This window comes from Neodothiora populina (genome assembly GCF_041146345.1).
Source record: "Neodothiora populina strain CPC 39397 chromosome Unknown canker_contig_13, whole genome shotgun sequence".
Taxonomy (NCBI): Eukaryota; Fungi; Ascomycota; class Dothideomycetes; order Dothideales; family Dothioraceae; genus Neodothiora; species Neodothiora populina.
Genome location: NW_027191402.1, coordinates 856,561 through 878,902, shown reverse-complemented (window position 1 = coordinate 878,902; position 22,342 = coordinate 856,561). Strand labels below are relative to the sequence as shown.

At 50.5% G+C, this 22,342-nt stretch overlaps 6 protein-coding genes across 7 annotated transcripts; 3 read left to right on the top strand and 3 right to left on the bottom strand.

The window, feature by feature from the left end:
* Window positions 1-863: 863 nt before the first annotated feature.
* AAFC00_001895 (uncharacterized protein) lies at window positions 864-2,989 on the top strand (the record flags this gene model as incomplete). 2 transcript variants are annotated; one of them, XM_069341155.1, is made up of 5 exons in its annotated part: window positions 864-988; window positions 1,049-1,248; window positions 1,300-2,607; window positions 2,670-2,779; window positions 2,837-2,989. In XM_069341155.1, the coding sequence occupies 5 exons, from the start codon at window positions 864-866 to the stop codon at window positions 2,987-2,989; spliced, it is 1,896 nt and encodes a 631-aa protein (XP_069204665.1). The 2 variants fall into 2 exon arrangements, with proteins under 2 accessions (XP_069204665.1, XP_069204666.1); XM_069348521.1 differs by lacking the exon at window positions 864-988 and having other exon boundaries at window positions 1,074-1,248.
* A 428-nt stretch (window positions 2,990-3,417) lies between these two features.
* On the bottom strand, window positions 3,418-4,968 carry AAFC00_001894 (uncharacterized protein; the record flags this gene model as incomplete). Its single annotated transcript, XM_069341154.1, has 1 exon — window positions 3,418-4,968. The coding sequence occupies one exon, from the start codon at window positions 4,966-4,968 to the stop codon at window positions 3,418-3,420; it is 1,551 nt and encodes a 516-aa protein (XP_069204664.1).
* Window positions 4,969-6,491: 1,523 nt separating this feature from the next.
* AAFC00_001893 (uncharacterized protein) lies at window positions 6,492-7,829 on the top strand (the record flags this gene model as incomplete). The annotated part of the gene is made up of 3 exons (XM_069341153.1): window positions 6,492-6,537; window positions 6,607-7,386; window positions 7,456-7,829. The coding sequence occupies 3 exons, from the start codon at window positions 6,492-6,494 to the stop codon at window positions 7,827-7,829; spliced, it is 1,200 nt and encodes a 399-aa protein (XP_069204663.1).
* Window positions 7,830-12,845: 5,016 nt separating this feature from the next.
* Window positions 12,846-14,608, top strand: AAFC00_001892 (uncharacterized protein; the record flags this gene model as incomplete). The annotated part of the gene is made up of 4 exons (XM_069341152.1): window positions 12,846-13,038; window positions 13,095-13,234; window positions 13,292-13,669; window positions 13,745-14,608. The coding sequence occupies 4 exons, from the start codon at window positions 12,846-12,848 to the stop codon at window positions 14,606-14,608; spliced, it is 1,575 nt and encodes a 524-aa protein (XP_069204662.1).
* A 630-nt stretch (window positions 14,609-15,238) lies between these two features.
* On the bottom strand, window positions 15,239-16,511 carry AAFC00_001891 (uncharacterized protein; the record flags this gene model as incomplete). Its single annotated transcript, XM_069341151.1, has 5 exons — window positions 15,239-15,576; window positions 15,640-15,710; window positions 15,761-16,202; window positions 16,253-16,289; window positions 16,344-16,511. The coding sequence occupies 5 exons, from the start codon at window positions 16,509-16,511 to the stop codon at window positions 15,239-15,241; spliced, it is 1,056 nt and encodes a 351-aa protein (XP_069204661.1).
* A 1,981-nt stretch (window positions 16,512-18,492) lies between these two features.
* Window positions 18,493-21,969, bottom strand: AAFC00_001890 (uncharacterized protein; the record flags this gene model as incomplete). The annotated part of the gene is made up of 2 exons (XM_069341149.1): window positions 18,493-21,752; window positions 21,804-21,969. 2 exons carry the CDS (start codon window positions 21,967-21,969, stop codon window positions 18,493-18,495), a joined length of 3,426 nt encoding a protein of 1,141 aa, XP_069204660.1.
* Window positions 21,970-22,342: the final 373 nt, after the last annotated feature.

Below are 22,342 nucleotides of genomic sequence, written 5' to 3'. Positions count from 1 at the left end.
CTCGACGGCTTCGGGGAGGAGCGCGGAGTCTTGGCGTGCCCCGCGCCGACCTGGACCGTGCTTCCGCTGGCTGCCTTACTGCACCTGTTCGCATACGGCTCAAATAGGAAATGTTCTATATCACAGTCATATCGAATACTGTATATACCTTTTGTGTGTTCAGTCAGCCATGGACATCTGCATAGGCATCTCTGGATGAGCCAAAGGCTGGATTAGGATGAATGTGGTGCTGCTGTGGTTAATGTTGTAATCTGATAGCAACTCATATCCCACTCACAGGGCTTGTGGCTTGTCTCTCCACCCGTCGTGCCTTCTCTTTATAGAATCGGGAATACACATCATGTGAGGCTTGTTAACAGTGTAATATCATTCATATCAGTCCTGTCGTGGATGAGTACGCTGCTAGACCACAGTGCGCTGACTCCATCTCTCACCCATCCTTAGCTTGAGCCGTCCACCTTTTCTTGCCTCCGACAACCTCTAACCTCCACCAGGTGGTCTTGACATTGCTTAGGCGGGCCTTTCATTCGTTTACTCAACATCGCAATCCTCCTGAAAAGAAAGCAAGGCTTACAGGCAACCGCTATTTCGACGCACTGTCCTCTAGCATGTCGAGCCGGTGAAAGTTTCTTCAGTTTTCGAAATCAAGTATACCGACCGGCTCTCACTTGGAATCATACTTGAGTCCTGATTGACCAAGGCGGGTGTAATCGAAGCCATCCTTCATCCTGGCAAAAGCTAGTAGTTATTAGTACTCCTTAAACCTATATCTGCTCCTTTGCTATCTTGGAGAAGTGTTCTTGATACAACACATCAACGAGGAGAACAGACTATCATATTGCTTTGGCTCTGCCAGATTAGCTATGGCCAATGTCTTCAGCAACAAAAGAAGCAAAAAGTACAACGACATTGCCTGCATCTTCGTTCATGCCGGAGCAGGCTACCATAGCTTCCAGAACGAGAATGTCCACCTCCAAGCTTGCACAGAGTCGGTCTCGCCCACGGTGTACTGTTGACTTAAAAGATACTGACTACCTTATCTACATAGCGCCTGTAAAGCGGGAATGGCCATTATGCGAAACGGCGGTTCTGCCACGGATGCCATCGAGATTGCGATCAAGGTTCTGGAAGATCGAGAGATCACAAATGCCGCATACGGTAGCAACCTCGCCATGGACGGCATAGTCGAATGCGATGCAGTCATCGTGGATCATTACGGTCGAAGTGGGGGTTGCGGTGCTGTCGCTCGTTCGTCACAATCAGTATCTACATAACGTCAGAGCCGCTAACAGTACGCAGAAATCAAGAATCCAATCAGTCTAGCGAGACTTGTGCTTGATCACACCACAACCCAGCTCAGCCTCCGTCGTGTCCCACCGAATCTTCTTGTGGGCCAAGGAGCGACTGACTTTGGCGCAAGTTTTGGCATGCCCATACTACCTTACGATGCCCTCGTATCGCCTGCGGCGCGTGATCGCTGGCTAAAGTGGAAGCACGATATGAAAAATGTCGAAAGCAAGGCGCGTAGAAGCCATCCTCACCTCTACGATGCTTTCGTCCCCGAGAACGACCATGATGTCAAGGCTGTTGATCAGATGAGAGAACAAGCACGGCTTGCCCACACGCATGCGCTTGACTGCGGCGTCTGGAATGAGGCTCAACCTCTTTCTCCGGGACCATCGTCTGATAGATTAAGTCAAGCTACTTCGTCACCGATGGGCCCCTCTCGGAGATCGACTCCTTCTGTTCGCGGCTTGAGCTCCACCAACACAACTCCCGAATCAATGCTTGATGCCGGTCTACGCCAATACCGGCCGGGTGACTCTCTTGGACCACCTGGACATGCTGCATCGCGAAATCCCTTCATGAACAGTACAGACACGCTGTTCATGCAGAACAATAGACAGAGCTCACAGCACGTCAACGACGGCCACCTCTCCACTACAATGGCATCACCAGAGTACGAGATGACTGATCTTGGACCCGAGACTCCTATGTCGGACCATGATGACTTCTACCATGGGTCATACGACGGCTCTTCGTCAGACGAGACGTCTAACTCGTCGACGTCGACACTACAGCTGCCATCACTGACGCCGAGTCCAGAGCCACAGCTACCCTTGCAACAAGCTCGGAGGTCAGGTCTTACACCCCCGCTTGAGGACGTTGGGATTACTGTCCCTGATACACCAACGACAAGAAAGAGCGAGAACAAAAGTGAGCGAAGTCAGCCAGCAGACGGTCACAGCATACCCTGGCGGAACGACAAGATCACAGATACGGTCGGAGCCATTGCAATCGACAACTATGGCAACATTGCATGCGGAGCGTCGTCTGGGGGGATTGGAATGAAACACCGTGGACGTATGGGTCCTGCCGCTCTGGTCGGCGTGGGAGCAGCTGTGGTTCCCACCGATCCCGACGACAAGAATCGGACGTGCGTGGCTTCGGTGACATCCGGGACGGGAGAGCACATGGCGACGACAATGGCAGCGACTGTTGCTGCAGAGAGAGTGTATCACGGGATCAAGAAAGGCAAAGGGGGCGCTCTGGTTGAGGTCGAAGACGACGAGGCTCTCAGGAGTGTGGTAGAGAAGGACTTCATGGGTTCGTATTGTCACAATGAACAGAGAATGAGGGACTAGGAAACGCTGACCGGTGAACCACAGGTCATCCCAGCGTGAAACACAGCAACTCAGCTGGCGCGATCGGGGTATTGTGTGTCAAGAGGACGAAAGAGGGGGTGTATCTCTACTTTGCCCACAACACTGACTCGTTCGTAAGTCTCGCACCATGAATCTGGAAAGAATTGGACGTTGCTGACTTTGAATGATAGGCACTAGCATCAATGCATGCAGACGAGCAGAAGCCCGTGTGTACCATGTCTCGTGGCGAGGGAAACGGCATGATCGCACAGGGTGGACGGGCGGTCAAGATGCGGCGGGTGAGTGCGTCGAGCGCCAGTAGTCGGAGAGAGAGACATCAATGATGAACGAGGACGGGAGGACGGCACCGAGACAAAATTCACGGGGATGGCATGGCGAGCAGTGGAGTGGAATGAGAGGAGTCAGAAGAGTCACAGAGGAAGGACTCTAGAAGATCAAAGACCCTATGTGATCCCTAAACGGAGAATCAAGACGATGGTTCTCCCAGACTTGGCCCACTCTAGTGTTCTGTGCATTTGTGTGTCTGAAGAGCAGGCAGGCACTGAATATGACCCGTCACGCTCACGTATGTATAACGAGACAAAATCGAGATCTAGGCACTGGAAGTATTCCAGGTATAGAATAATTCATCATGAAAATGTGGCTTCAACTTTTTCTTCAAGTCCAATCAATCCTTTTCACTTTCCCTCATAAGCAGCGAAAAACCAAGATTAAAAAGGGGATTTTGGTTTGCAGGAGCCAGCCAGCCTCTCTATGAAGACCGAGCAGAAGCAGAAGCAGAAGCAGGCAAGTTCGGATCGCCCTCGTAGCCCTCGGTCTGGATATCCCTGAGGCCCAGATCCTCCTCTTCCTCCTCGGTGCGATCATAGTCCTCGGCATGGATCTGGGGATCAGGCTCGGGCGCGGTGAAACTCTGCACGTACGACGACGCGAGCGGATCCTGGATGACGACGGTGAACTTGGTCTTGCCCTCGATGGCGTCGGTGAGAGCAGCGAAGAAGTCGTCCCAGCTGCGCTTCGTCGTCGGCTCGACCGAGTCGCCGACGTGCGCGAGCTCGGCCTCGGAGTCGCCGTCCGACAGCCCGAAGGCTTGCGCGCGCAGGTCCTTGCGGAACTGCGTCAGCAGGCCCTCGACGGTGGTGAAGCGGCCTCCTAGCGTGCCGGGCTGCACGTGCAGGTCGAGTTCCGGGCAGGAGAGGGCGGCGGACTCGGACTTGAGGACGTCTCGCGCGAGGTCGGCTGGGTTTTCGACGCGCAGGGTGATCTTGCGGCCGCGCGCGGGCACTTCGCCGCCGGTCTTGACTTCGTTGCTGCGGTAGCCGCATTGCGCACAGGCCGTGCTCATCAGCACGACTTGCTTGAAGAAGGGGATGTGCACCATTTTCATGTTTGTCGCGCACGGCCGTGTGCAGCCTGGGCAGCTCGAGGGGAAGGAGTAGACTTCGCCTTCGTGGATCTCGTCGTCTTCGTCGTCGACGTTGTTGGTGGAGATTGTGCGCGGCTCGCCCATGGTGCCGCCGACGAGGTTCGAGGCGTGGTATTCGGGGCGGAGGGTGGGAGGTGGCGCGCCGGTTTCCGTGCCGGCTGGGGCGGGCACGTCGTCGCCGAGACCCAGGGTGCCGTTTTGTTGCGGCGTGCGGTCAAAGTCGCTGCGTTTCCACTTGCCCGTCGAGTCGTGGGGCGAGGGTTCGATGAACGAGTTGCCGGAGATGTCTTCTGAGGAAACAGTAAAGGGGAAGCGCTTGCCGGACAGCATATCGTCGAGAGCCTGGATGACCTCGCCGACTTTGATGCCGACTTCGGGCATCTGCTGCATCCTGGCGTCCTGGTGCTGGAACAGATCTGCCTTGACTGCGGACAACAAACCCTCGATGTTGGTGAGTTGACCGCGACCGGCGGGGATCTCAAGGTCGACATCCTCGACTTTGAAGACGCTGTAGTCGGTCTTGACCACTTGACGCGCCATGTCATGCTCGTTCTCTACTTTGAAGGTATATCTCGCGCCGCGCTGTTGGATCTCGCCCGCCGATTGAATTTCCGAATTCTTGAAGCCGCACTCTTCGCAAGAGAAGGACATCAAGACAATTTCGCGGAAGAAGGGAATCTTTGTGAGTAAGAGTCTCGTGGTGCCGCTGGCGTGGCAGTTCATGCAGAGACTCTCGATTTCCTCGACGACTTTGGGTTCCGAGTCGCCCTCGGCGCTGTTCCCTCCGCCCGTCATGTTCTCGACTTTGCGGCCCATGTCCTCGAACAGGTCCTTGGACAGGGACTTGCCGGGCATTTGCACTCCGTTAGGGGCCATGCTGTGTGTTGTGTTTGTAGTTTGTGTGAATATGACTGGTTGTGTGTGTGTGTGTGTGAGTCTAGGGGTTTCTCAGTCCTCGAGTTGCACCACAGAGTAGTGTTATGTCGTCGTCGTAGTAGTTGTTGTTGTTGTTGTTGGATGTGTGAGACTGAGAGTGACAAGTCTGGCCAGTCGCTTCTCCAAGTAAAAGGTCGAGTGGAGAAGATTCGAGAAGTAGTAATCAAGCAACAATTCTTGTGAAGAATAAAAAGCGACGCCCAAAAAGAAGCAGAAAGATGTTGCTGCGCCTGCCGCCCCGCGATGATGCACTTGTGCAATCATGAACGATTTTCCTCTTTTGTGAATGACGAATCCTTGCTCAGATCTGCACAAAACCCTCACTGCGGGGCGGATTCCGGATATCTTATCTTGTCGCCGCCGATCCTCTTATCACAGATCCGACAGTCTTGGCATCTCGACAATGCATGTGAAGACGCTGTTCCTCGCCGTGTCCAGCGGATCTTGTGTCGTCCAGAGGCATTGCTTCCGAAGAGAAATGAGGTATCGAGCCGATGACAAGATCAGATCAGCCGCTCTTCATAAAGTCCATCAGATCGAAGCCGGCCGGCGATGCGCTCGCGCTTTTGCTCTTGGCCAGCAGAGCGGCGAGACCGCCTCCAGTCTTGTTCTTTCTCGATCGCTTCTTCGCTCCCGTCGCAGTGGCAGAATCTCCCTCGGACTTGGGCAATGGGCTGTCAGGCACCGGCGGACTCGATGTGGAAGCCTTGTTGGATGGAATCAGTGAGGGTGTGGTTTCCATCGCCGAGTTGGACTTTATAGCTGGCAGTCGAGAATATGGCCTTGATGATCTTGTCTCAATCCCCTTCTTCTCTGGAATCTTGGATTTGTTGTTGGAACGACACAAATCGCATGTGTAAACAACCATAGCCGGTGACAATTTGGTCTCGGATGCTTTGGCAACGCCATCAATGTGCTTCTTGGCACGCTTTTTGCGCCGCGGTTGATCTTTGATGCGGAGCTTTTTGCACGACCACCCAGGGATCAATATGTTGCTACAAGAGTGGCAGCATTGCCGGGACGCTTCGTCTTCTGGCGTGATCCCCGAGTCTGCTTTGAGATTGGTTTTCTGTGAGCCGAGGTAGGCAGACAAGACCGGAGCCGTGGCTATCAACGAGTCGCGTGTATCGTCCAGATGCCTCACTGCGGCCAGGATGTCTGCATCTGAGGGTTTTGTTTGGTCCATCTGCGAGAGTTGATTGGTGTTGACTGTACTATCCTGCAAATGGGAAAGAGGTTATATAGAATCGATAAACAAAGTGGAAGCAACACGTCAAAGACAAAAGGCTCGGCGTTGGTGTTCCCCGACGTCACTCAGATGCTCAAAGTCAATTACATCGAACAAGGGAGCCAATCTTCTGCTCTACTTTCGGTCATACTCAACCACAACAGACACGGGCGTCCTCTCTCTCTTACACAATCAATATCTCATGGACCGATAGTGCATCGACACGCGCGTCACGATGAACGCCGTCGACGCAACCAGCCGCGAAGAGCGGACAGACTCTGGTAAGAACAATGGCAAGAACAATACTGATTATTATCATCATCAATCCAACCACTAATACAGTGCGACAGGTGTGCCTCCGTCGTTGCTCACCATCGTCCTCGACACAAACCCCCATGCCTGGTCCATCCTGTCGTCTACTCTTCCCTTGACTCAAGCCGTCGCAAACATGCTCGTCTTCATCAATGCCCACCTCGCCATAAACAACATGAACCGCATCGCCGTGATGGCTTCACATAGCGGCAGAGCACAGTTTCTCTACCCTACGCCTACATTGCCAAAAGAAAGACCTTCTTCAGTGAATGGCAATGGCGCACAGAACGGCGAGGCGATGGACGTAGACATGGCGGATGCGCCATCATCAACAAAGCTGTCAGGAGACCCAAACAAATACCGCCCTTTTGCCACGATAGAAAACGCCATTACCGCGAACCTACGCGACCTGATCACCACGACAACCTCGGATGACTTGAAAGAGTCGACGTCCACCGTGCTCTCGGGCGCCTTGACCATGGCTTTGTCGTATATCAGCAAGCAGACTCTGACTGCTCCAAGCAGCACCGCAGTGTCATCCTCCGCCGACACGGGAAACACAGCTGGCCAGTTCAACATTTCCTCTGCAGACGGCACCGGACAGAGCACCACTGGTCTACTCAGCAGGATCCTCGTCATCAGCGTCTCAGGAGGTTTAGCAACCCAATACATCCCCATAATGAACAGCGTCTTTGCATGTCAACGCCTCGCCATCCCAATCGACATCCTCACTCTAAACCAATACTCCGAGGCCGAATTCCTGCAACAAGCCGCAGACGCAACAGGTGGCATTTACATGGACCTGGCAGGAAGCCGCAGTGATAAAACCTCTTCCGACGAAAACGGCGCAACAGCAACCTCTCCCCAAAAACAACACGGCAGCAAAGTCGCCGGCCTGCTCCAAACTCTAATGATGGCCTACCTGCCCGACCAATCCGCCCGCAAATGGCTGACCCTCGCCGGCGAATCCGAAGGCGTCGACTTCCGCGCAGCATGTTTCTGCCACGGCCGCGTTGTTGACCTAGGATGGGTATGCAGTATCTGCCTCAGCATCTTCTGTCACGTCCTTGAGGATAATACTTGTCTCACTTGTGGCACGTATTTGAGTCTGAGTAATTACGGCACGAAGCCGGTTGTGGTGCCCAAGAAGAAGGTCAAGAAGAAGAGGTTGGGCGGTATTGGGGGCACTGGCAGTGCGGTCGGTACGCCGAGTCGAGCTGAGACGCCGGTTAGTGAGGGGGTCATGACTCCGAAGCAATGAACAAGAGCCATGTGGCGGGCATCGATCTCCTAGATTGCATGTTTTCTACTCGATCAAAATGTTGCTCATAGAGAAATCACGAGAGAGACTAAAGAGAAGAGAGGGGAAAACAGGGCCCAGAGAAACGGAAAGAAAAACTACAAGACACGAAGTAACGAACATCATATACATTAGACTCAATAAACATCACATACAAGACACCAAACGATTGCTCAAAGTAGGAACTACTGTGAAGTCTCAGGTATATAAGCATTTCCCCTAAGTGGGTGTATATTGTCATACCCAGCGTAGCCGATAACCACTCGAAGGAATACTCAAGGTCAAGCTGATCAGATAAAGTGGACCGTAGAATTGAATGACAAAAACACAAGTAAAAGGCCAAGATGAAAGATTTAGGCAGAGGCGGAGCAATGACATTGAGAAAGAAGAGCGAGGAAAATAGCAACCTTGAAGTTGCTGTAAATCATGGACGTTCAGTATGAATTGCAGCGTGGACATCTATATGATTTGACGAGTATTTTTTCAAAGAATATGTAGGCTGAGCACTGTGTAGTGGGAGAGTTTTGAGCAAAGGGCGGCAAAAGTTCGTACACCAGAGCTGCTACGCCGGATCGAACGACGGACCTTAGGATGATTGTAGAGAACTGCAATCCCACGCTCTACCACTGAGCTACAGCAGCTGTTGATAATGTTCAGCGATTGTGTCAATACATATACTACAGCTCGTTATCAAACTAGGCACAAAGTCCTAGTCAACGACATACACCTGATGGGGCTGTTCAACCACAGCCTGATGGCCCCCTGCCTACCTTAGCTTCCTCATATCCAACCAAGCTCACTGTTCTACGCCCCGTCCTGCGCCATCGCCCTTCTATCTTCATGATGCTGGCATTGTACCACCCTCCGATCTGCAGCTTACCTCGAATCACCGTCTGAGCTCACAATTGGTCTGCCTGGTTGCTTATCATGTCCGCTCAGCCCCTTCGTTCAGGCAAAGGTGTGTGGCCATGTTTTTGCGTGCTGCTTGTCTTGATGCCAGATCAGGCGTACGATCGCAGCTAGAGTATTGAGCCTCTTGCCTTTGCATGTAGCACACTTCAACGCCACGTCAGCTTGCAATGCCAATCACCATATGGATCCTTCCTTATGTGGTGTATCTACAAGGGCTGTATGCGGAACTCGATGCACAGCACCAGAGTCCGCGATTGCTCGGCCGCCCACCTCATTCCCCTAGCTGAAGTTGAGAACCCAGGTATGAGGAGATTGGCGTAGCGGTGCTTCAGCTTGGTGGTTGGTCTTCCGCCAGTACAGCGCAATTATCGTAGTTGATGCCCACGCGGCTTGCTACACTGCAAAGCATCTATGAGCGCATTGCATTGTTATAGGTCTTACTATGGCAACTCTGCGGTCACGTTCAGCGGTTGTTCGTCGCTGTATAAGAGGACCCACATCTATCTCCTTCCGTCCCGCCCTTAGATCGGACCATTTCTGGTGTTGTCAAGAAATTTAAATAAAGATGGCTTCCTTTCGTACTCATCTGTCTTCTGTTCAAAAGCGACTGCCTCACTGGGATACTATCAGAGAACCTTGCATCAGGTTCCACCACACGTACGGCGAACGCCATAAGATCACAGCAATTTCTAGGTTTCTACTGCTGTCGCTTTCGCACCTCCTATCCTATCAGGTCTGCTAACCAGGCACATTTACGTACCTGATATCCAATGCATGCCAGATGGTACTATAGCATTCGCCGAGAGCGTAGTAGATAACTGGCACCCGTCCGGACTCTTTGCAATCAACATCGCATCTGGAAATCTGACTTTCTCGAATGCAAATCTTATTGACGTGTCCTGGGATACTGTTGTCGGAAGAGGCGGTCAAACATTACTCACGCTGCTCTTATACCTGGTCCTGGGCCAAGCTCTGTTGGATTCTATGGAGACAAGGCATTCATCTTTCGACAAGTATACAGCGACTGCTTTTAACACAGGTACCTTCACAAGCTTATGGGTCTTGATGCAAGATCTATATCAGGACTGGAAAAGAAGAGGTGTCCGTAAGACACTTGATGTCTTTGCCTGCATCTACCTGACAGCTTACCTTGTGGCATTCCTGACGATCACGTCAGGTATAACTGGCTACCAAGTCATCTCTGAGCCTTTTTGTAGAGATTTGAAGGATGAAAATCTGTTCCCTGCAAGGAATTTGGGCCGGATACAGTACTTCATCGGAGATGGAAGCCGTATAGGCCTCTGGGATCATTACCCTTGCGGCATGCCGTCTAAGAATGGAAGTGATGTCCTTAATGATTGCAAAGGTAAGGCTCATCGGCGATCTATTATCATACTGTCACAAGCAACTCATCTTTAGTCTCAGATTACTATCGTAGCTACTATAGCTACGATCTTATCCGCTCGTACAGAGATGTTTGTCTGGACGGACAGAATAGTCGAACCGAATTCAGTTACGACAACAGAATCTATCATCTTGACCCGGCGCGTCTGAATTTGACATTTACAGACTCTTTGTTTCGTGACAACGATGTCTATCCTGCCGATTGGGTCAAGACTTATGCGGTTTGCCAGCCTTCTAATAGATACCAATGGGGTGTATCATCTCTAGGTGGGGTATAAAAACACTTCTAGAACTTGCTCTTCATTAACACGTTGATAGGCCTTTTTATCATGTTACTCTGCACCACACTGTTCTCGATTATTCTTTGTGCTGTCTGGTATTCAAACGTACTTGCACAGCTGTCTGGATCGAGAAGGTCGTCGAATAGGCAGATACAGAGCAGTAATAGACATAGGTACCGCTCTTCGCAAAGATCTCGGCCAAGACTGTGAGACAATATCAGAAAAGACAATCAAGAAGGAGCTCAAGGTACGACATCTAGGGATGCAAATTGAGACCAAGGGACTACCTGAGCCAAGGACGAAGTAAGTGCTACAATTAAGCTGTTACAGGATAGGGTAGAACTAACCCCGATAAGGCATATAAGAGTCCGCCCCATATTATATATCTTCGCAGCGCAGGCTTACCTTGGTCTGGTTTACGGGCTCCTTTATCTTTTCATGTCTACTTCATACTCACTACACATCGTTTACTGGATGCTGGTTGCTGGAGTGCAAGGCTCTATCGCGCTATATCAGCTCTTCTCGGCATACAAGCATAAGAAGGGGCGCATACATTGGACAGTGTTTGCTGCGCTTGTCGTTGCCTGTACCATCTCAGAGGAATTATCCCGTGGTACCCCTAGGAAAAGACTTTGGTTACTCCTGCACAGATTGGGGGGCCATATATTACGGACTTTTCGTTCCACTATCTTGGATTCCTTTTCTGTACTTGTTGGTTGTATGGATCTTCGTGCGACGGAAGAACAAGAGTAGGGTCGTCGGAGGGTTACCCTCCCAACATCATGCCATTCCCTTGTTGGAATCAAGTCAGAGTCAACTGATAGCTACTGCATAGCAGCCGGCTGCTAAAGACTCGCATTGTGTGTGGGATATACACACATGCCAGCATTATGTCCTGGAATGGTGGAGACTATTGACCAAGTCCATTTCCATGACCCTAGCTTGTTACTTCATATATGGATGAAAACGATATGCCCCTTACTTTGCTGAGCAGCGGGAGTGATGTGTCTGCAGGCTTGCAACTCTTGATGAAACTCTTCAAAATAAGTAACAAGATATTCCAGAATTGCTGTGACAGAATAAGAACCCTACCAGGGAAAAGTGCTGTATCTTCAGTTACTCTATCTGCTAGCGAACGTGCCGACATTTCCGAGGCCTTGAAAGATAGTATGCATACGCACACTGTATCTTCCTCGATCCTCGAAGGGTATCAGCCTGACGTAGGTAGTTGTCATGATACCTCACGGTATAGTAATTGATTGCGCGAACGCCCCAGCATCTAGCACAGACATTAATTATTTCCAGCGATGCTATTCCCCGCTCGATGCAGCTCTCCCGACGGCTTTCCTGTTTTGATTATACTTTCTGTAAACCTGCAGGGGTCATACGCATTCCCCAGTACCAAGCCTTCTTACTCCGCACTTGGAAACTGCAGCTCGCACGCTACTGCGTAAAGGTTGCTCCACATCCACCTCTAATATCACAACGACCTCTGATTGACGAAACGAGATGCAGAAACGATTCTTCTCATCAGAGGAGTAGATACGTCAAAAAGCAAGCAGGCCGCATGCAGCAGCGAGTATATATGTGAGGTGTCCGAGCGCTTCGTATCAGATTCTCGAAACGGACCATAGGTTTCTGGAAGTTGCTGTCTTTTCCATCAACCAGATTCATCAGAGTCGAGTTTCGAGTAGGTGTGCAGTACTCCTGCTCGGTCACTTCCGCCCGCTGCCCGCCAAGTCGTACTAATAGCTTGGTCGCCTGTTTCCTGGAGTCTGATCACCAGACAGATCAGGCCGAGAAGTTGCGGCTTGAAACGGTCTCCCACACCTTAGTCTCATCGTCAGGGATGGTCATATGGACCGGACATTGTGGAGTCACTCATGGCTGCTCTGAGTAGCTGCCGTCCAGGTCGATACGTGCGAAAGGTGGCTTGCCTGCGTCTGGCTCGAGGCAAGCTCCAATCCAGCTGCTTCCCGCGGGCTTGCTTGCGCATGTCAAGTGCTGACCGAACATGCTTGAGTCACTCGCCTTTTGCCGGCATTCGCGGACGGGATATTGTGCTCCCATCAAATACGAGTCAAAACCTCGTTCGCTTGTACGGCGGAATGATGTCCGAGGGCGACAGAACACCTCGCTGGAAGAGTGACATGTAGGCATTATCCCTTGAAAAGGCATACTAGGCGTGGGGACCCCGCGTTCCCCACGTTCGTAGCTAACATGAAAATGTGGGTCCTTGGTGAGTGTAGTAGTGGTCTAATGCATCGTTGGTGTTGTTGATATGCTTTAAAAGCACCTCGGACTTCCTTGTTTTGAATCCTCGAGGACTCCTCGTCTTCGAACTCGACACACATTTCTTCTTCGGAAGCAATTCCCTGCCATGGAAAAGACCGACTCTACCCATCATTCCATTCACAAGTCGGATGTTGAACATCAAGAATATGTACATGACCATGACATAGACGGTGGCAAGAGCATTGATGCCGATGCAATCGCGCGGTTCGGGCAGTTGACCGACGACGAATTGGAGATGCAGAAAAAGTTGGTCCGCAATATTGACCTTTTGATCATGCGTACGGATTATCCCCACTCTGTCTAGATATGGGTGGCTGACTTCATATGCATACAGCTCTTGTCATTCTGGTGTACCTGATGAACTACATTGACAGGAACAACTATGCTGCAGCTCGCCTGCAAGGTCTCGAAAAGGACCTTGGCCTCGACGACTCCCAGTATCAGACTGCGCTCAGTATCTTGTTCGTGGGCTACGTAAGAACTTATCCCCTGTTCTCCTACACTAGGTCTCCATTCTGATATGCAGTCAAGGTGTTGATGCAAGTCCCATCCAACGCTCTTCTTAATTATGCAGGACGCCCCAGCCTCTACCTAGGGTTCTTCATTGTTGCTTGGGGACTCGTCTCAGCCTGTACCAGTCAAGTACAAAACTATGGTCAGATGGTCGCCTGCAGATTCATTCTAGGACTAGTCGAAGCACCCTTCTTCGCAGGCGTGTTGTTCTACCTGTCGAAATGGTATTCAAAGTCGGAACTCAACTTGCGAATGGCCATCTTTTACTCTGGATCACTTCTCAGTGGAGCCTTCGGTAACCTCATTGCCGCGGGCATCCTGAGTGGGCTTGACGGTGTTCGCGGCATTGATTCTTGGCAATGGCTCTATATCATTGAAGGGGTCATTACAGTATTTGTGAGTACTGCATACTCCATCATCCTGTCTCGTACAGGAATTTGAGACCACAACTAATCGACCGACCGCAACTAGATTGGCCTTGTCGTCACAGTCGTCCTCCCAGACTTCCCAGATACATGGAAGGCGCTTAGTCCAGAACTCAAACATATCGCGAATCGTCGACTAGCGATCGAAGCTGCTGAAGCAGACATTGACGAAGGCGGCGGGATGTCTCAATGGCGCGGTATCAAACTTGCATTTGCCGACCCCAAAACTTATATCCTAGCCTTGGGCTACCACGGCATCACAGGCTCCGCGGGTTTCCAGAACTTCTTCCCTTCGTTGACAGCCACACTAGGCTTCAGCCACATAGTCTCACTACTGCTAGTCGCGCCACCCTACATCTTCATGGTCATCTGGTCATTCGTCCACTCCGTCATGAGCGACAAAGTCGGCAACAGATTCTGGTTCTACATGTACCCAATCCCAGTCTGCATCATCGGCCTCGTAGTTTTCATGTCCACCGACTCCTTCGGCGCGAAGTACTTCTCGTTATTCCTCATGAACTTCGTCTTCGCCATGAACGGCACGATCTACGCCTGGATCGCAAACGCCATTCCCCGCCCACCCGCCAAAAGAGCCGCCGCACTAGCCTTCATAAACTCCGTTGGCAACTCCGCATCGATCTGGACACCCTTCACTTACTTTGAGTGGAGCGCGCCGCACTACCGTCCTGCACTAGGCGTCTGTATCGGTCTGCAGATCCTCGCGGGCGTGTGTGGAGTCACGCTGCGCTTCTACCTCGTCAAGCAGAATAATCAGCTCGCACGCATGGAGAATGTCGATGCTGTCCTGACCGAGACAGACCTCAAGAAATTGCAGAGGACGGCGGAGCTCGAGGGTATCGACATTGCCGCCGCGAGGAGGATGCAGAAGGGGTATAGGTACATGATCTAGGGCCTGGCTCAGGCTTTCTGCTGCTTCTTGCAATGACGCTTGCTGTTCTCTGATGGCTGTGACTACAAGGTCGGGCCGTGAAGGTGTAGGGCTACGATGCATGATACTCTCAAGTAGAGCAATAGAGCAGTATTGTGTCTTCATCACAGCTCACTCTTTCATCCATCGAATCTCCACTTTTCAAATCACCACTTCGTAAAGCTTCGGTCCACAGTATTGCCATGGGACAGCGAGCTGCGTAATAGAGACCTTCTCGAAGAGAGAAATGTCTTTATTTTCCCGAAGAGTACTATATTCATTATATTGTAAACAACATCCCAAAAACTATACAATATTAACACGAGAGAAAAAATGGATCTGCCTTTTCATGCTAATGACTTCTATCTATGCAGATACCTCGGTCCTTCCTTCCTGTGTGGTTCGTCGTAACGATTCATGTGCAATCCAGTGACTACTATGATTCTATGATGTTCTTGTGATCTGCCGTGTCTGAATCCAGCTGTGATATTCCCTCCGTATGCCTGTAACGGTAGACGTAACCCTTGCTGGCTGTTCCCTCCAGAAGTCCCTCCAGGGGTTCCTCCAAGAAGCTCCTTTGTTATATCATCGGAAAAGTCGTAAGCATGACATTCAGCAAGTCTGCGATGCGCTGCTAGAAGCAGTATACTTGATCTCAGGGAACGAAGACGCAACAGGACTACTGACGGCGCTAGAGCTGTTGTCGCGCGTGTCTAGCCGGCTATCACCGTAGTCCTTCGACTGTGGAGAACACGGCTGGCCCACTAGTGTCTGGCCGGTGCGCGTCCCGGACATGTCTGACAGACTATGGAGTCGCTTGGGTTCTGTAGATCGGTTTTGGAAAGTGTCTGCAATCGAACGGTATAGTACACGCACGCTGGGAAGGCACGCTGTGATTATACCCACTGTTGGCTCTATGGTTGTCCAGACGGCGGGGTTCGCCAGAATGTCTAGTCGAGAAGTGAGCATCGAGATGATGAATAGAGAACTGAAATTTGTGCAGGGCAACTTACAGGTAACGTCACTTCCTTGCCTCGATAGTCTTACCATGACTACCAGTCGCACAATGCCAAAAGCGAGGCAACTGAAGTTCTGATCAGATCACAGCCATTATTGCTAAGTGGAAGCACTTACAGCGTCCAAAGTGCACACGTCAGACCAACTCCGATCTTTTGCTGCTTGGGAAGTCGAAGCTCTGCCACTTCTTTGAGCGGCAGGACCAAAATCGCAAGATCAGTCAACACATTTGGAATCTGCAGTCCATAGTAGAACGAGATCAGATTGATGCAGGTGCCCTCTTTCTCCGGATACCAGGCCTTGTCGACTGGATTGCATAGAAAAATGCCAGTGAACAAGACAGAGATACACCAGAGGACATTGATGACAATGATGGTGTCCACCGCAAAGCGGAAAAAGCGTGTGGCGAAGAGACGCCTGTACTGGGCCAAGATTGAAAACTTGGTGAAGAAAACACAAAGTGGAAAGAGGATCGCGCCAGTGTATTGTACCTTAAGGAAGACAAGCATCTGTGAAGGACTTACGGTCCCGATATGTCTGCCTAGTCCATTCTCGATGACTTTGAACTATAAGTATTGATTATGAGGGAATTTGGAGATATCCACTCACGAAAGCAACCCGCGATATCAATGCCATAATGAAACATCTACAGAATGTCAGACATCCTGTCGTAGTAGTCTGCATTGAAGTAGATACTTACAAGTGCAGCAATGAGCAAGTAATCGTCCAGGAAGAGCTTGTTGGCCTTCAGCATCCTGGCGATCAGACGTGCCAGGACTGCCGCGGTCGGAAGAAAGAAACCAATGACTGTCGCAGCGATGACTCTGCCAGTGACGGTGTCATCGCCGTCAACGTTGTTGAATGACATCTTGTACCCTTTGCTCAAACAACTTCTTGGAATGGATAAATAATATGTGGCAATGGAATATATGCGAATATAACAAGCTCTAGACGTGGAACCCGGATTTATGTAGAGGCTCAAAATGAGGCTATGCGGTGAGATGAAGTGATCGCTTCTTCCAATCATACAGAAGGGAAGGCGCAGATGTACAACAAGGCGTCAACGAAGCAGAGGAGAAGGCAGGTGCACAATCCCGAGATAGCACCCTCCATCAAGAAGTCCCAGATCCAGCAACTCACGTATGTGATTGACGAGATTTGCACACAGCATCGAAGATCAAGCTAGAGCTCCAATTTCGGGAACTGCGAAGAACGAACGACAAGTTATGGGGTCCTCGATCTCCATATGCGGACGCGATCAGTGACTGCTTGATCTTGTAAAGGTCGCACTCTGAAGCAAACACAGGCCATGCGTGACTCTTCTACGGGCGGGACATAGCCGAGGAACCTACCGAGGACTTTGCTCCCGCAATGAAGGCTCATGGACATGGACAGGAGGGCGATGTGGCGTGTTTGACGTTCAGATGTGTCAACCTGACCCACGTGGTATCTGTTAACGTCCTCAAAAACAGAATGTTGTGCATGAAGAGTCCCAGGCTCCCATCGACGAGGGCCAAAGAAATGATCGACACTACGAGGCAGAGCATTCTTGCTGGAGTTAGTCTTTCGGCTGGACTTGTCGAGATTGCTTTCTGACATTGAGACCCAGCAGTGGCATGGCACTAGCACGCATCACCCCACATGACTATGCAGCTGTCAGATCAAGGCAGTCGCATGGCGCAGGTGTTATGCAGGCGCCATGTCGCACAAGGGATCTAACAGGAAAGGCGTAGTAGTGGACGAGGTGAATACTCAACCAAATTGCGTGACCCTATGTCATGGTTGATCGTAGTATTCTAGGCGACTTGAGAATGCGGTATACCTCAAAACAGCTCCCTTATACGTTGCTGCAACACGGCCTCGGTTGCTCCGTAGGCGAGCTTGCTAGTTCAGGAGATTTGTGCGATAAGTTAAGAACTATGCACTGCTCCTAACAAGGTTCTTAACAGATGGAGTAAACCGTGCAGCGGTCCGCCATCCGGAAACCTTTTGACTTTCGGGGAACAACACCTCCCCATAAACCGACCTATAAACCATTCTACAAGGACAAGGATGCTACCAACAAATACAATGAAGGTCCATCCTACTGTATATCATTCCGAGAAGAATAACGGCTATGATATTGATCTTCATAGCCAGCAGACAGGTAGAGACACAACCAGGATCGAAAGACGTCAGCGCAATCCGGATTAAGGAAGACTCGGTGCACCTAGCTAAATCCAGCTACAGCTGCGCAGCTCCGTCGCGCAGATCATGTACAAATTGTAGGCGCAGCCCACTGCACTCGCGCTATTACATAGCAATAGCATGCGACATCATGTTTCCAAGTAGGATATTAAGCCATGGCTCACATGGGCTGCCAACGACATCGATCACGATATATCTCCAGCGGTTGTAATGCCAGATTTCCTGCGATGCCATGCAATGCTATGCTATGCGATGCACAACCCACGATAGCTATAAGCATGTGTGCGTTGCATGTGCAACAGATGCATGTGTGGACTAAGATTTGGGAGTGCCATATGAGTAGCTCGTCCCCACGTCTCGATCAGTAGTTCATGATGTAATTAGTATATTCCAGTACGTCTTCATCGAGAAATCAATGCATAAGATAGTCAAACAACAATAAAAAAAATTCAAGGTTGGTAGTCGTGTTTCTTTCATCACGCCACGCTCCAAAGATTGTCGGTGGGGTATTTGTTTGCTACAGTAGGAATCACTGTGAATTAGACGCGGCACAGTGAAGCTACTGGTTTTCGCTGTCTGAGAAATATTGGCTACTTGTGATTCCGACGAATGTTTTTCACCCTTTTGCTTCACCAGGGCAAAGGTCATATGTGAGGGCGTTCTTAGACCAATGAATTCTTATTCCAACTTCCCTTACTCCAGCCGCTCAATCTCGCCTCCTCGATATTATCGAACACTGCCTCCCTGACATGCTCAAGACTCTTCAGATCCGCATCCTTCATCGACTTTCTGATATCCAACCAAGCGAGAATAGCAGTCCTGGTCAAAAGACTCGTTGCGCCGCCGGCCTTTGCAACTCGGTAAATCAACTGCATGATTTTGTCTCTGACAGCCTTGGGCGCGGCCGGAGATGCAGAGATGGCGAGGATCTTCTCGAGTGTGTTTCTGCTGATCAGCAAGAGTGCGTCCTGAAGGCTTCGCGTGCCGTCGACGCAGAATTCGAGGACCCATTCTACTTCGGCCCAGTGCTTGTCGTCTTCCTCTGGCATTTCCAACAGTGTCTTGTCGACCCAGTAGGATGCGATCTTCATGATTTGCCATGAAGGTCCCTTATTGAGGTATTTGTTGACTTTGGGATACATGAAGTGGCTGGGATCGAGTAGGACTGTTATGGCATGGTTCGCGAATGCCGTCGTGAGGTAGGGCAGGGGTTGTTCTGCTAGTGGCTGGAGTAGTTGTGGGTTTGTTGCTGTTTCCATGATTTCACCCAGAAGTATGTAGAGTTGATCCTTCTCTTCGTGTAAAGATTCTTGGATCTTGGGTATCAGTCTGCGGATCGCTGCTAGTGCTTGAAGACGTATTGATGAGTCATGGGATGAGAGACAGTAGACCAGAGACGCAACGTCGCCATCTTCTACAGACTCTTCGATATCTTTCTGTTGCCAGCGAGTGAGCTCGGGACGGTTCATCTTCTCTGGGGCTGGCAAAGCGAATTCAATCGATGGCGATGTTTGAGCCTTGTGCTCCTCTTTTGATTTGTTGTTACCACGCTGCTCGGTGCGTTCAGCAGAAGATGGTACAACGGAGTCAAGTATGCTGTGCAACTCGGCGTCGTCTTTGGAGAGAGAAGGAAGATCAATCTCTGACTCGACATATTTCAAGACAGACTGGCTTTCGCCGATGACTTTGAGCAGACCTATGAACAGCGATAACCATGTCATGACATTCGAGCGATCATCTGGAGAAAGGTTCGATGCAAAGGGTGCTTGCTCTAAGCAGACGATCAACAGCAAGCTGACAGTGTGATCTTGGGCTGGACCCCCGGAGAAGGTCTCAAGGTCATCAAGATACTTGACGGGTTTTCGCACAACGCGTCCAAAACACTCATCGAGGAAGGTGTACGTAGCATTGTCAGCTTGCCAAGACGTAGTAGGCGAGAGACTGGCGATGAGAGCCTCGACTGATGACTTTTCTGTTTTAAACTGTAGACTGTCATGCTCGGAAACGACAGAATCGATCAGCTTAAGGAATTCTTTCTTGATTGCCTGATCTTTGGGCATCTGGGCGCAGAGCCGAAGGAGAGTAACGAATGGAGAAAATTTGAGTGAGCCTTGTTTGTGCCACCAACGCATGCCGGACGAACATTGCGCAATAACAAGCAGATGTTCTAGCTCGATCAAACGAATCGAGTATTGTTCGTCAGTGATGTCCATGATCTCAATTCTTGAGAGAGCCGATGTCAACGAAGTGGACACATCGAACTTTTCTCCCAGTGCAAACTGTGGTGTGACCTGGTAGTACAGGCTAAGAAGTCTCGAAACAGCCTCTTTTTGCAAGATATTATCGTCTGAAGTCTTTCGGAACGTGGCAACCACATCTTTCATCGGGGGGCAGCGCTCGTTGAACTCCAGAAGCAATCTGGTTGAGGCTTCACGCCACAGGGTGTTGGCTTCAGTGGCCGCTTTGTCAAATGCTTGTAGGACTTTGCGTAGTTTCGAGAATGCCACGACCAATATGCGAATTGTGAAGAACGTTATCAAACTCGAGGACTGGTTCAAACATCGGACGAGAACCTTTTGCGATAAGGGGAATGGCAAGATGTTCTCGATGGCAATAGTCACGGGCGGAGGACAGCCAACAAATCCGTTCGTCGGACCAAAGTATTGCGGAAATGGAATCTCCACTGCCGAGAAGAGAAAGGATGCGTAGCCTATCCATGTGTTTGTCAACTTGGGATCGAACGGGAATTTATCGGCCTTTGTGAAGAAATAGTCGGCCACAAGTTCAGGTCCTGCTTCGAAGATGGCGAGAAGTAGTGCACGCTCCTCTGCATTTCCATGTGGGCGTAGACCTTGAATGAAACCGGAGAGAATCGTGTTCCTGACAGGTACTTGACTGTGGTAGCGATCGTACCAATCTACAGAATCAAGGCCGAGATCAAGAGCAATATCAGCTTCAGGTTCCTCCGTTTCGTCTCTCGTATGCTTCTCACTGCCTGGCGGATACCAGCCGCATGTACGTAGTATACCAAGGCTGGGAGTCGTACAGACGAGCCTCAGGAAAGAGAAAATCGCAGCTTTGCCTTTGGCTGCTGCAGAGACTTCACCATCGACTTGCGGAGCAAGATCCACGATCTCGGAGTTTGACTGTGTACGAAGAGCAGCCAAAATACCTGATAGTGATCGCTCACCCATGGCATGACTCTTGGTAGCTCGAGGAATCGCATCGTCGCGCAGAATGTGAGTCTCAATGACTTTGAAGACGTCTTGGAGGACCTCGACGAGATCGTCTTTCAGATGGTCAAACAATGCTTTGAGAATATGGCCATGTCTGAGAATGTCCATCTTGGCACCCTCATCCTGGTATCTGAAATTGGCCAACAGATAACGGACTGCATTGGACCTTACAGAAGGCCTTCGGCGGTCCTCTTCTCCCTTGGAAAGACCGAGGTTACGTGCCATAATCTTGCTCTCAAATGACCATTCACGCTTGGAGTAGAGTGACTTTGCCATGACGCCACCATCAAAAGACACAATTTCTGTCAGTATACGTAGACATGGCGATATGATGTGCTCCTTGGTCTTCGGAGCAGACACGCCTCGCGAGATAAGCTTCAGCTGGGCTGGCTTAAGCAAAGTCCTGCACAAAAGAACTCCATGCTCACGCGAATCAATCAAGGTGGCAAGGGTTTTCAGCAAAAGTGCCAAGATGGAGGTGATTGACGTTGCGAGGTAGTCGTTGTTAGTCTGATGGGCATAGTTCCACGCTTGCATGAAATCGGGCAGATACTCGACAGAGCTGTCTTTGTCGGCCCTTGCTTTGAAGACATCCAGGTAGTCGTTGAGGATGTTGATCTTTGCAGGTCTGTTCGGGTCATCCGAGTAGAGAATCAACTCTAAGAAACCCTTGAATGACTGAATACCTAGTGCAAGGATGAGCTATGTCCAGAGTGATGTGTCTATATCATACTGACCGTTTCGTAATTGCTGCACTGCATCTTGACTGAAAGAAAGAAGGGTCTGAAGTTGTCGAGCTGACCATATATCCGTCGCCGGCACGATCGCTTGACCGTTGTTCTGTGTCTTGGGTCGCTTGGCGTCTCTCTGTTCCTCTTCGGCCTCTGCAATTCGTTTACCCATCTTGATAGTATCACTCCGGGCGAACAAATTACACGTAAAAAGCTCGTCAATGGCAACTTCCAAGGGTTCGGGAAAGAAATCTGATATGTCAAATAAGGTTCGACCGAGGCTCGGCTGCTCCCGAAAGTAGTGCATGTCGTCTGCCAAGATGTGGGAACTGCTCGGCATCTCTCGAAACATCTCACGTTCACATTCAACGGTGTTCTTCAGAGCGTGCAGTATACGCGCCACTTTCACGTCTTGTTGTACAAAGGTTTCATATATTTCGATTCATAGCGCTGCGTATCGCAAATTACTGCCTCGACTTGTCTCTTCGTACCCTCGAATTTTGCCGCCTACGCACTTCGTCGAAACTCTCGCACTTTACGCGTCC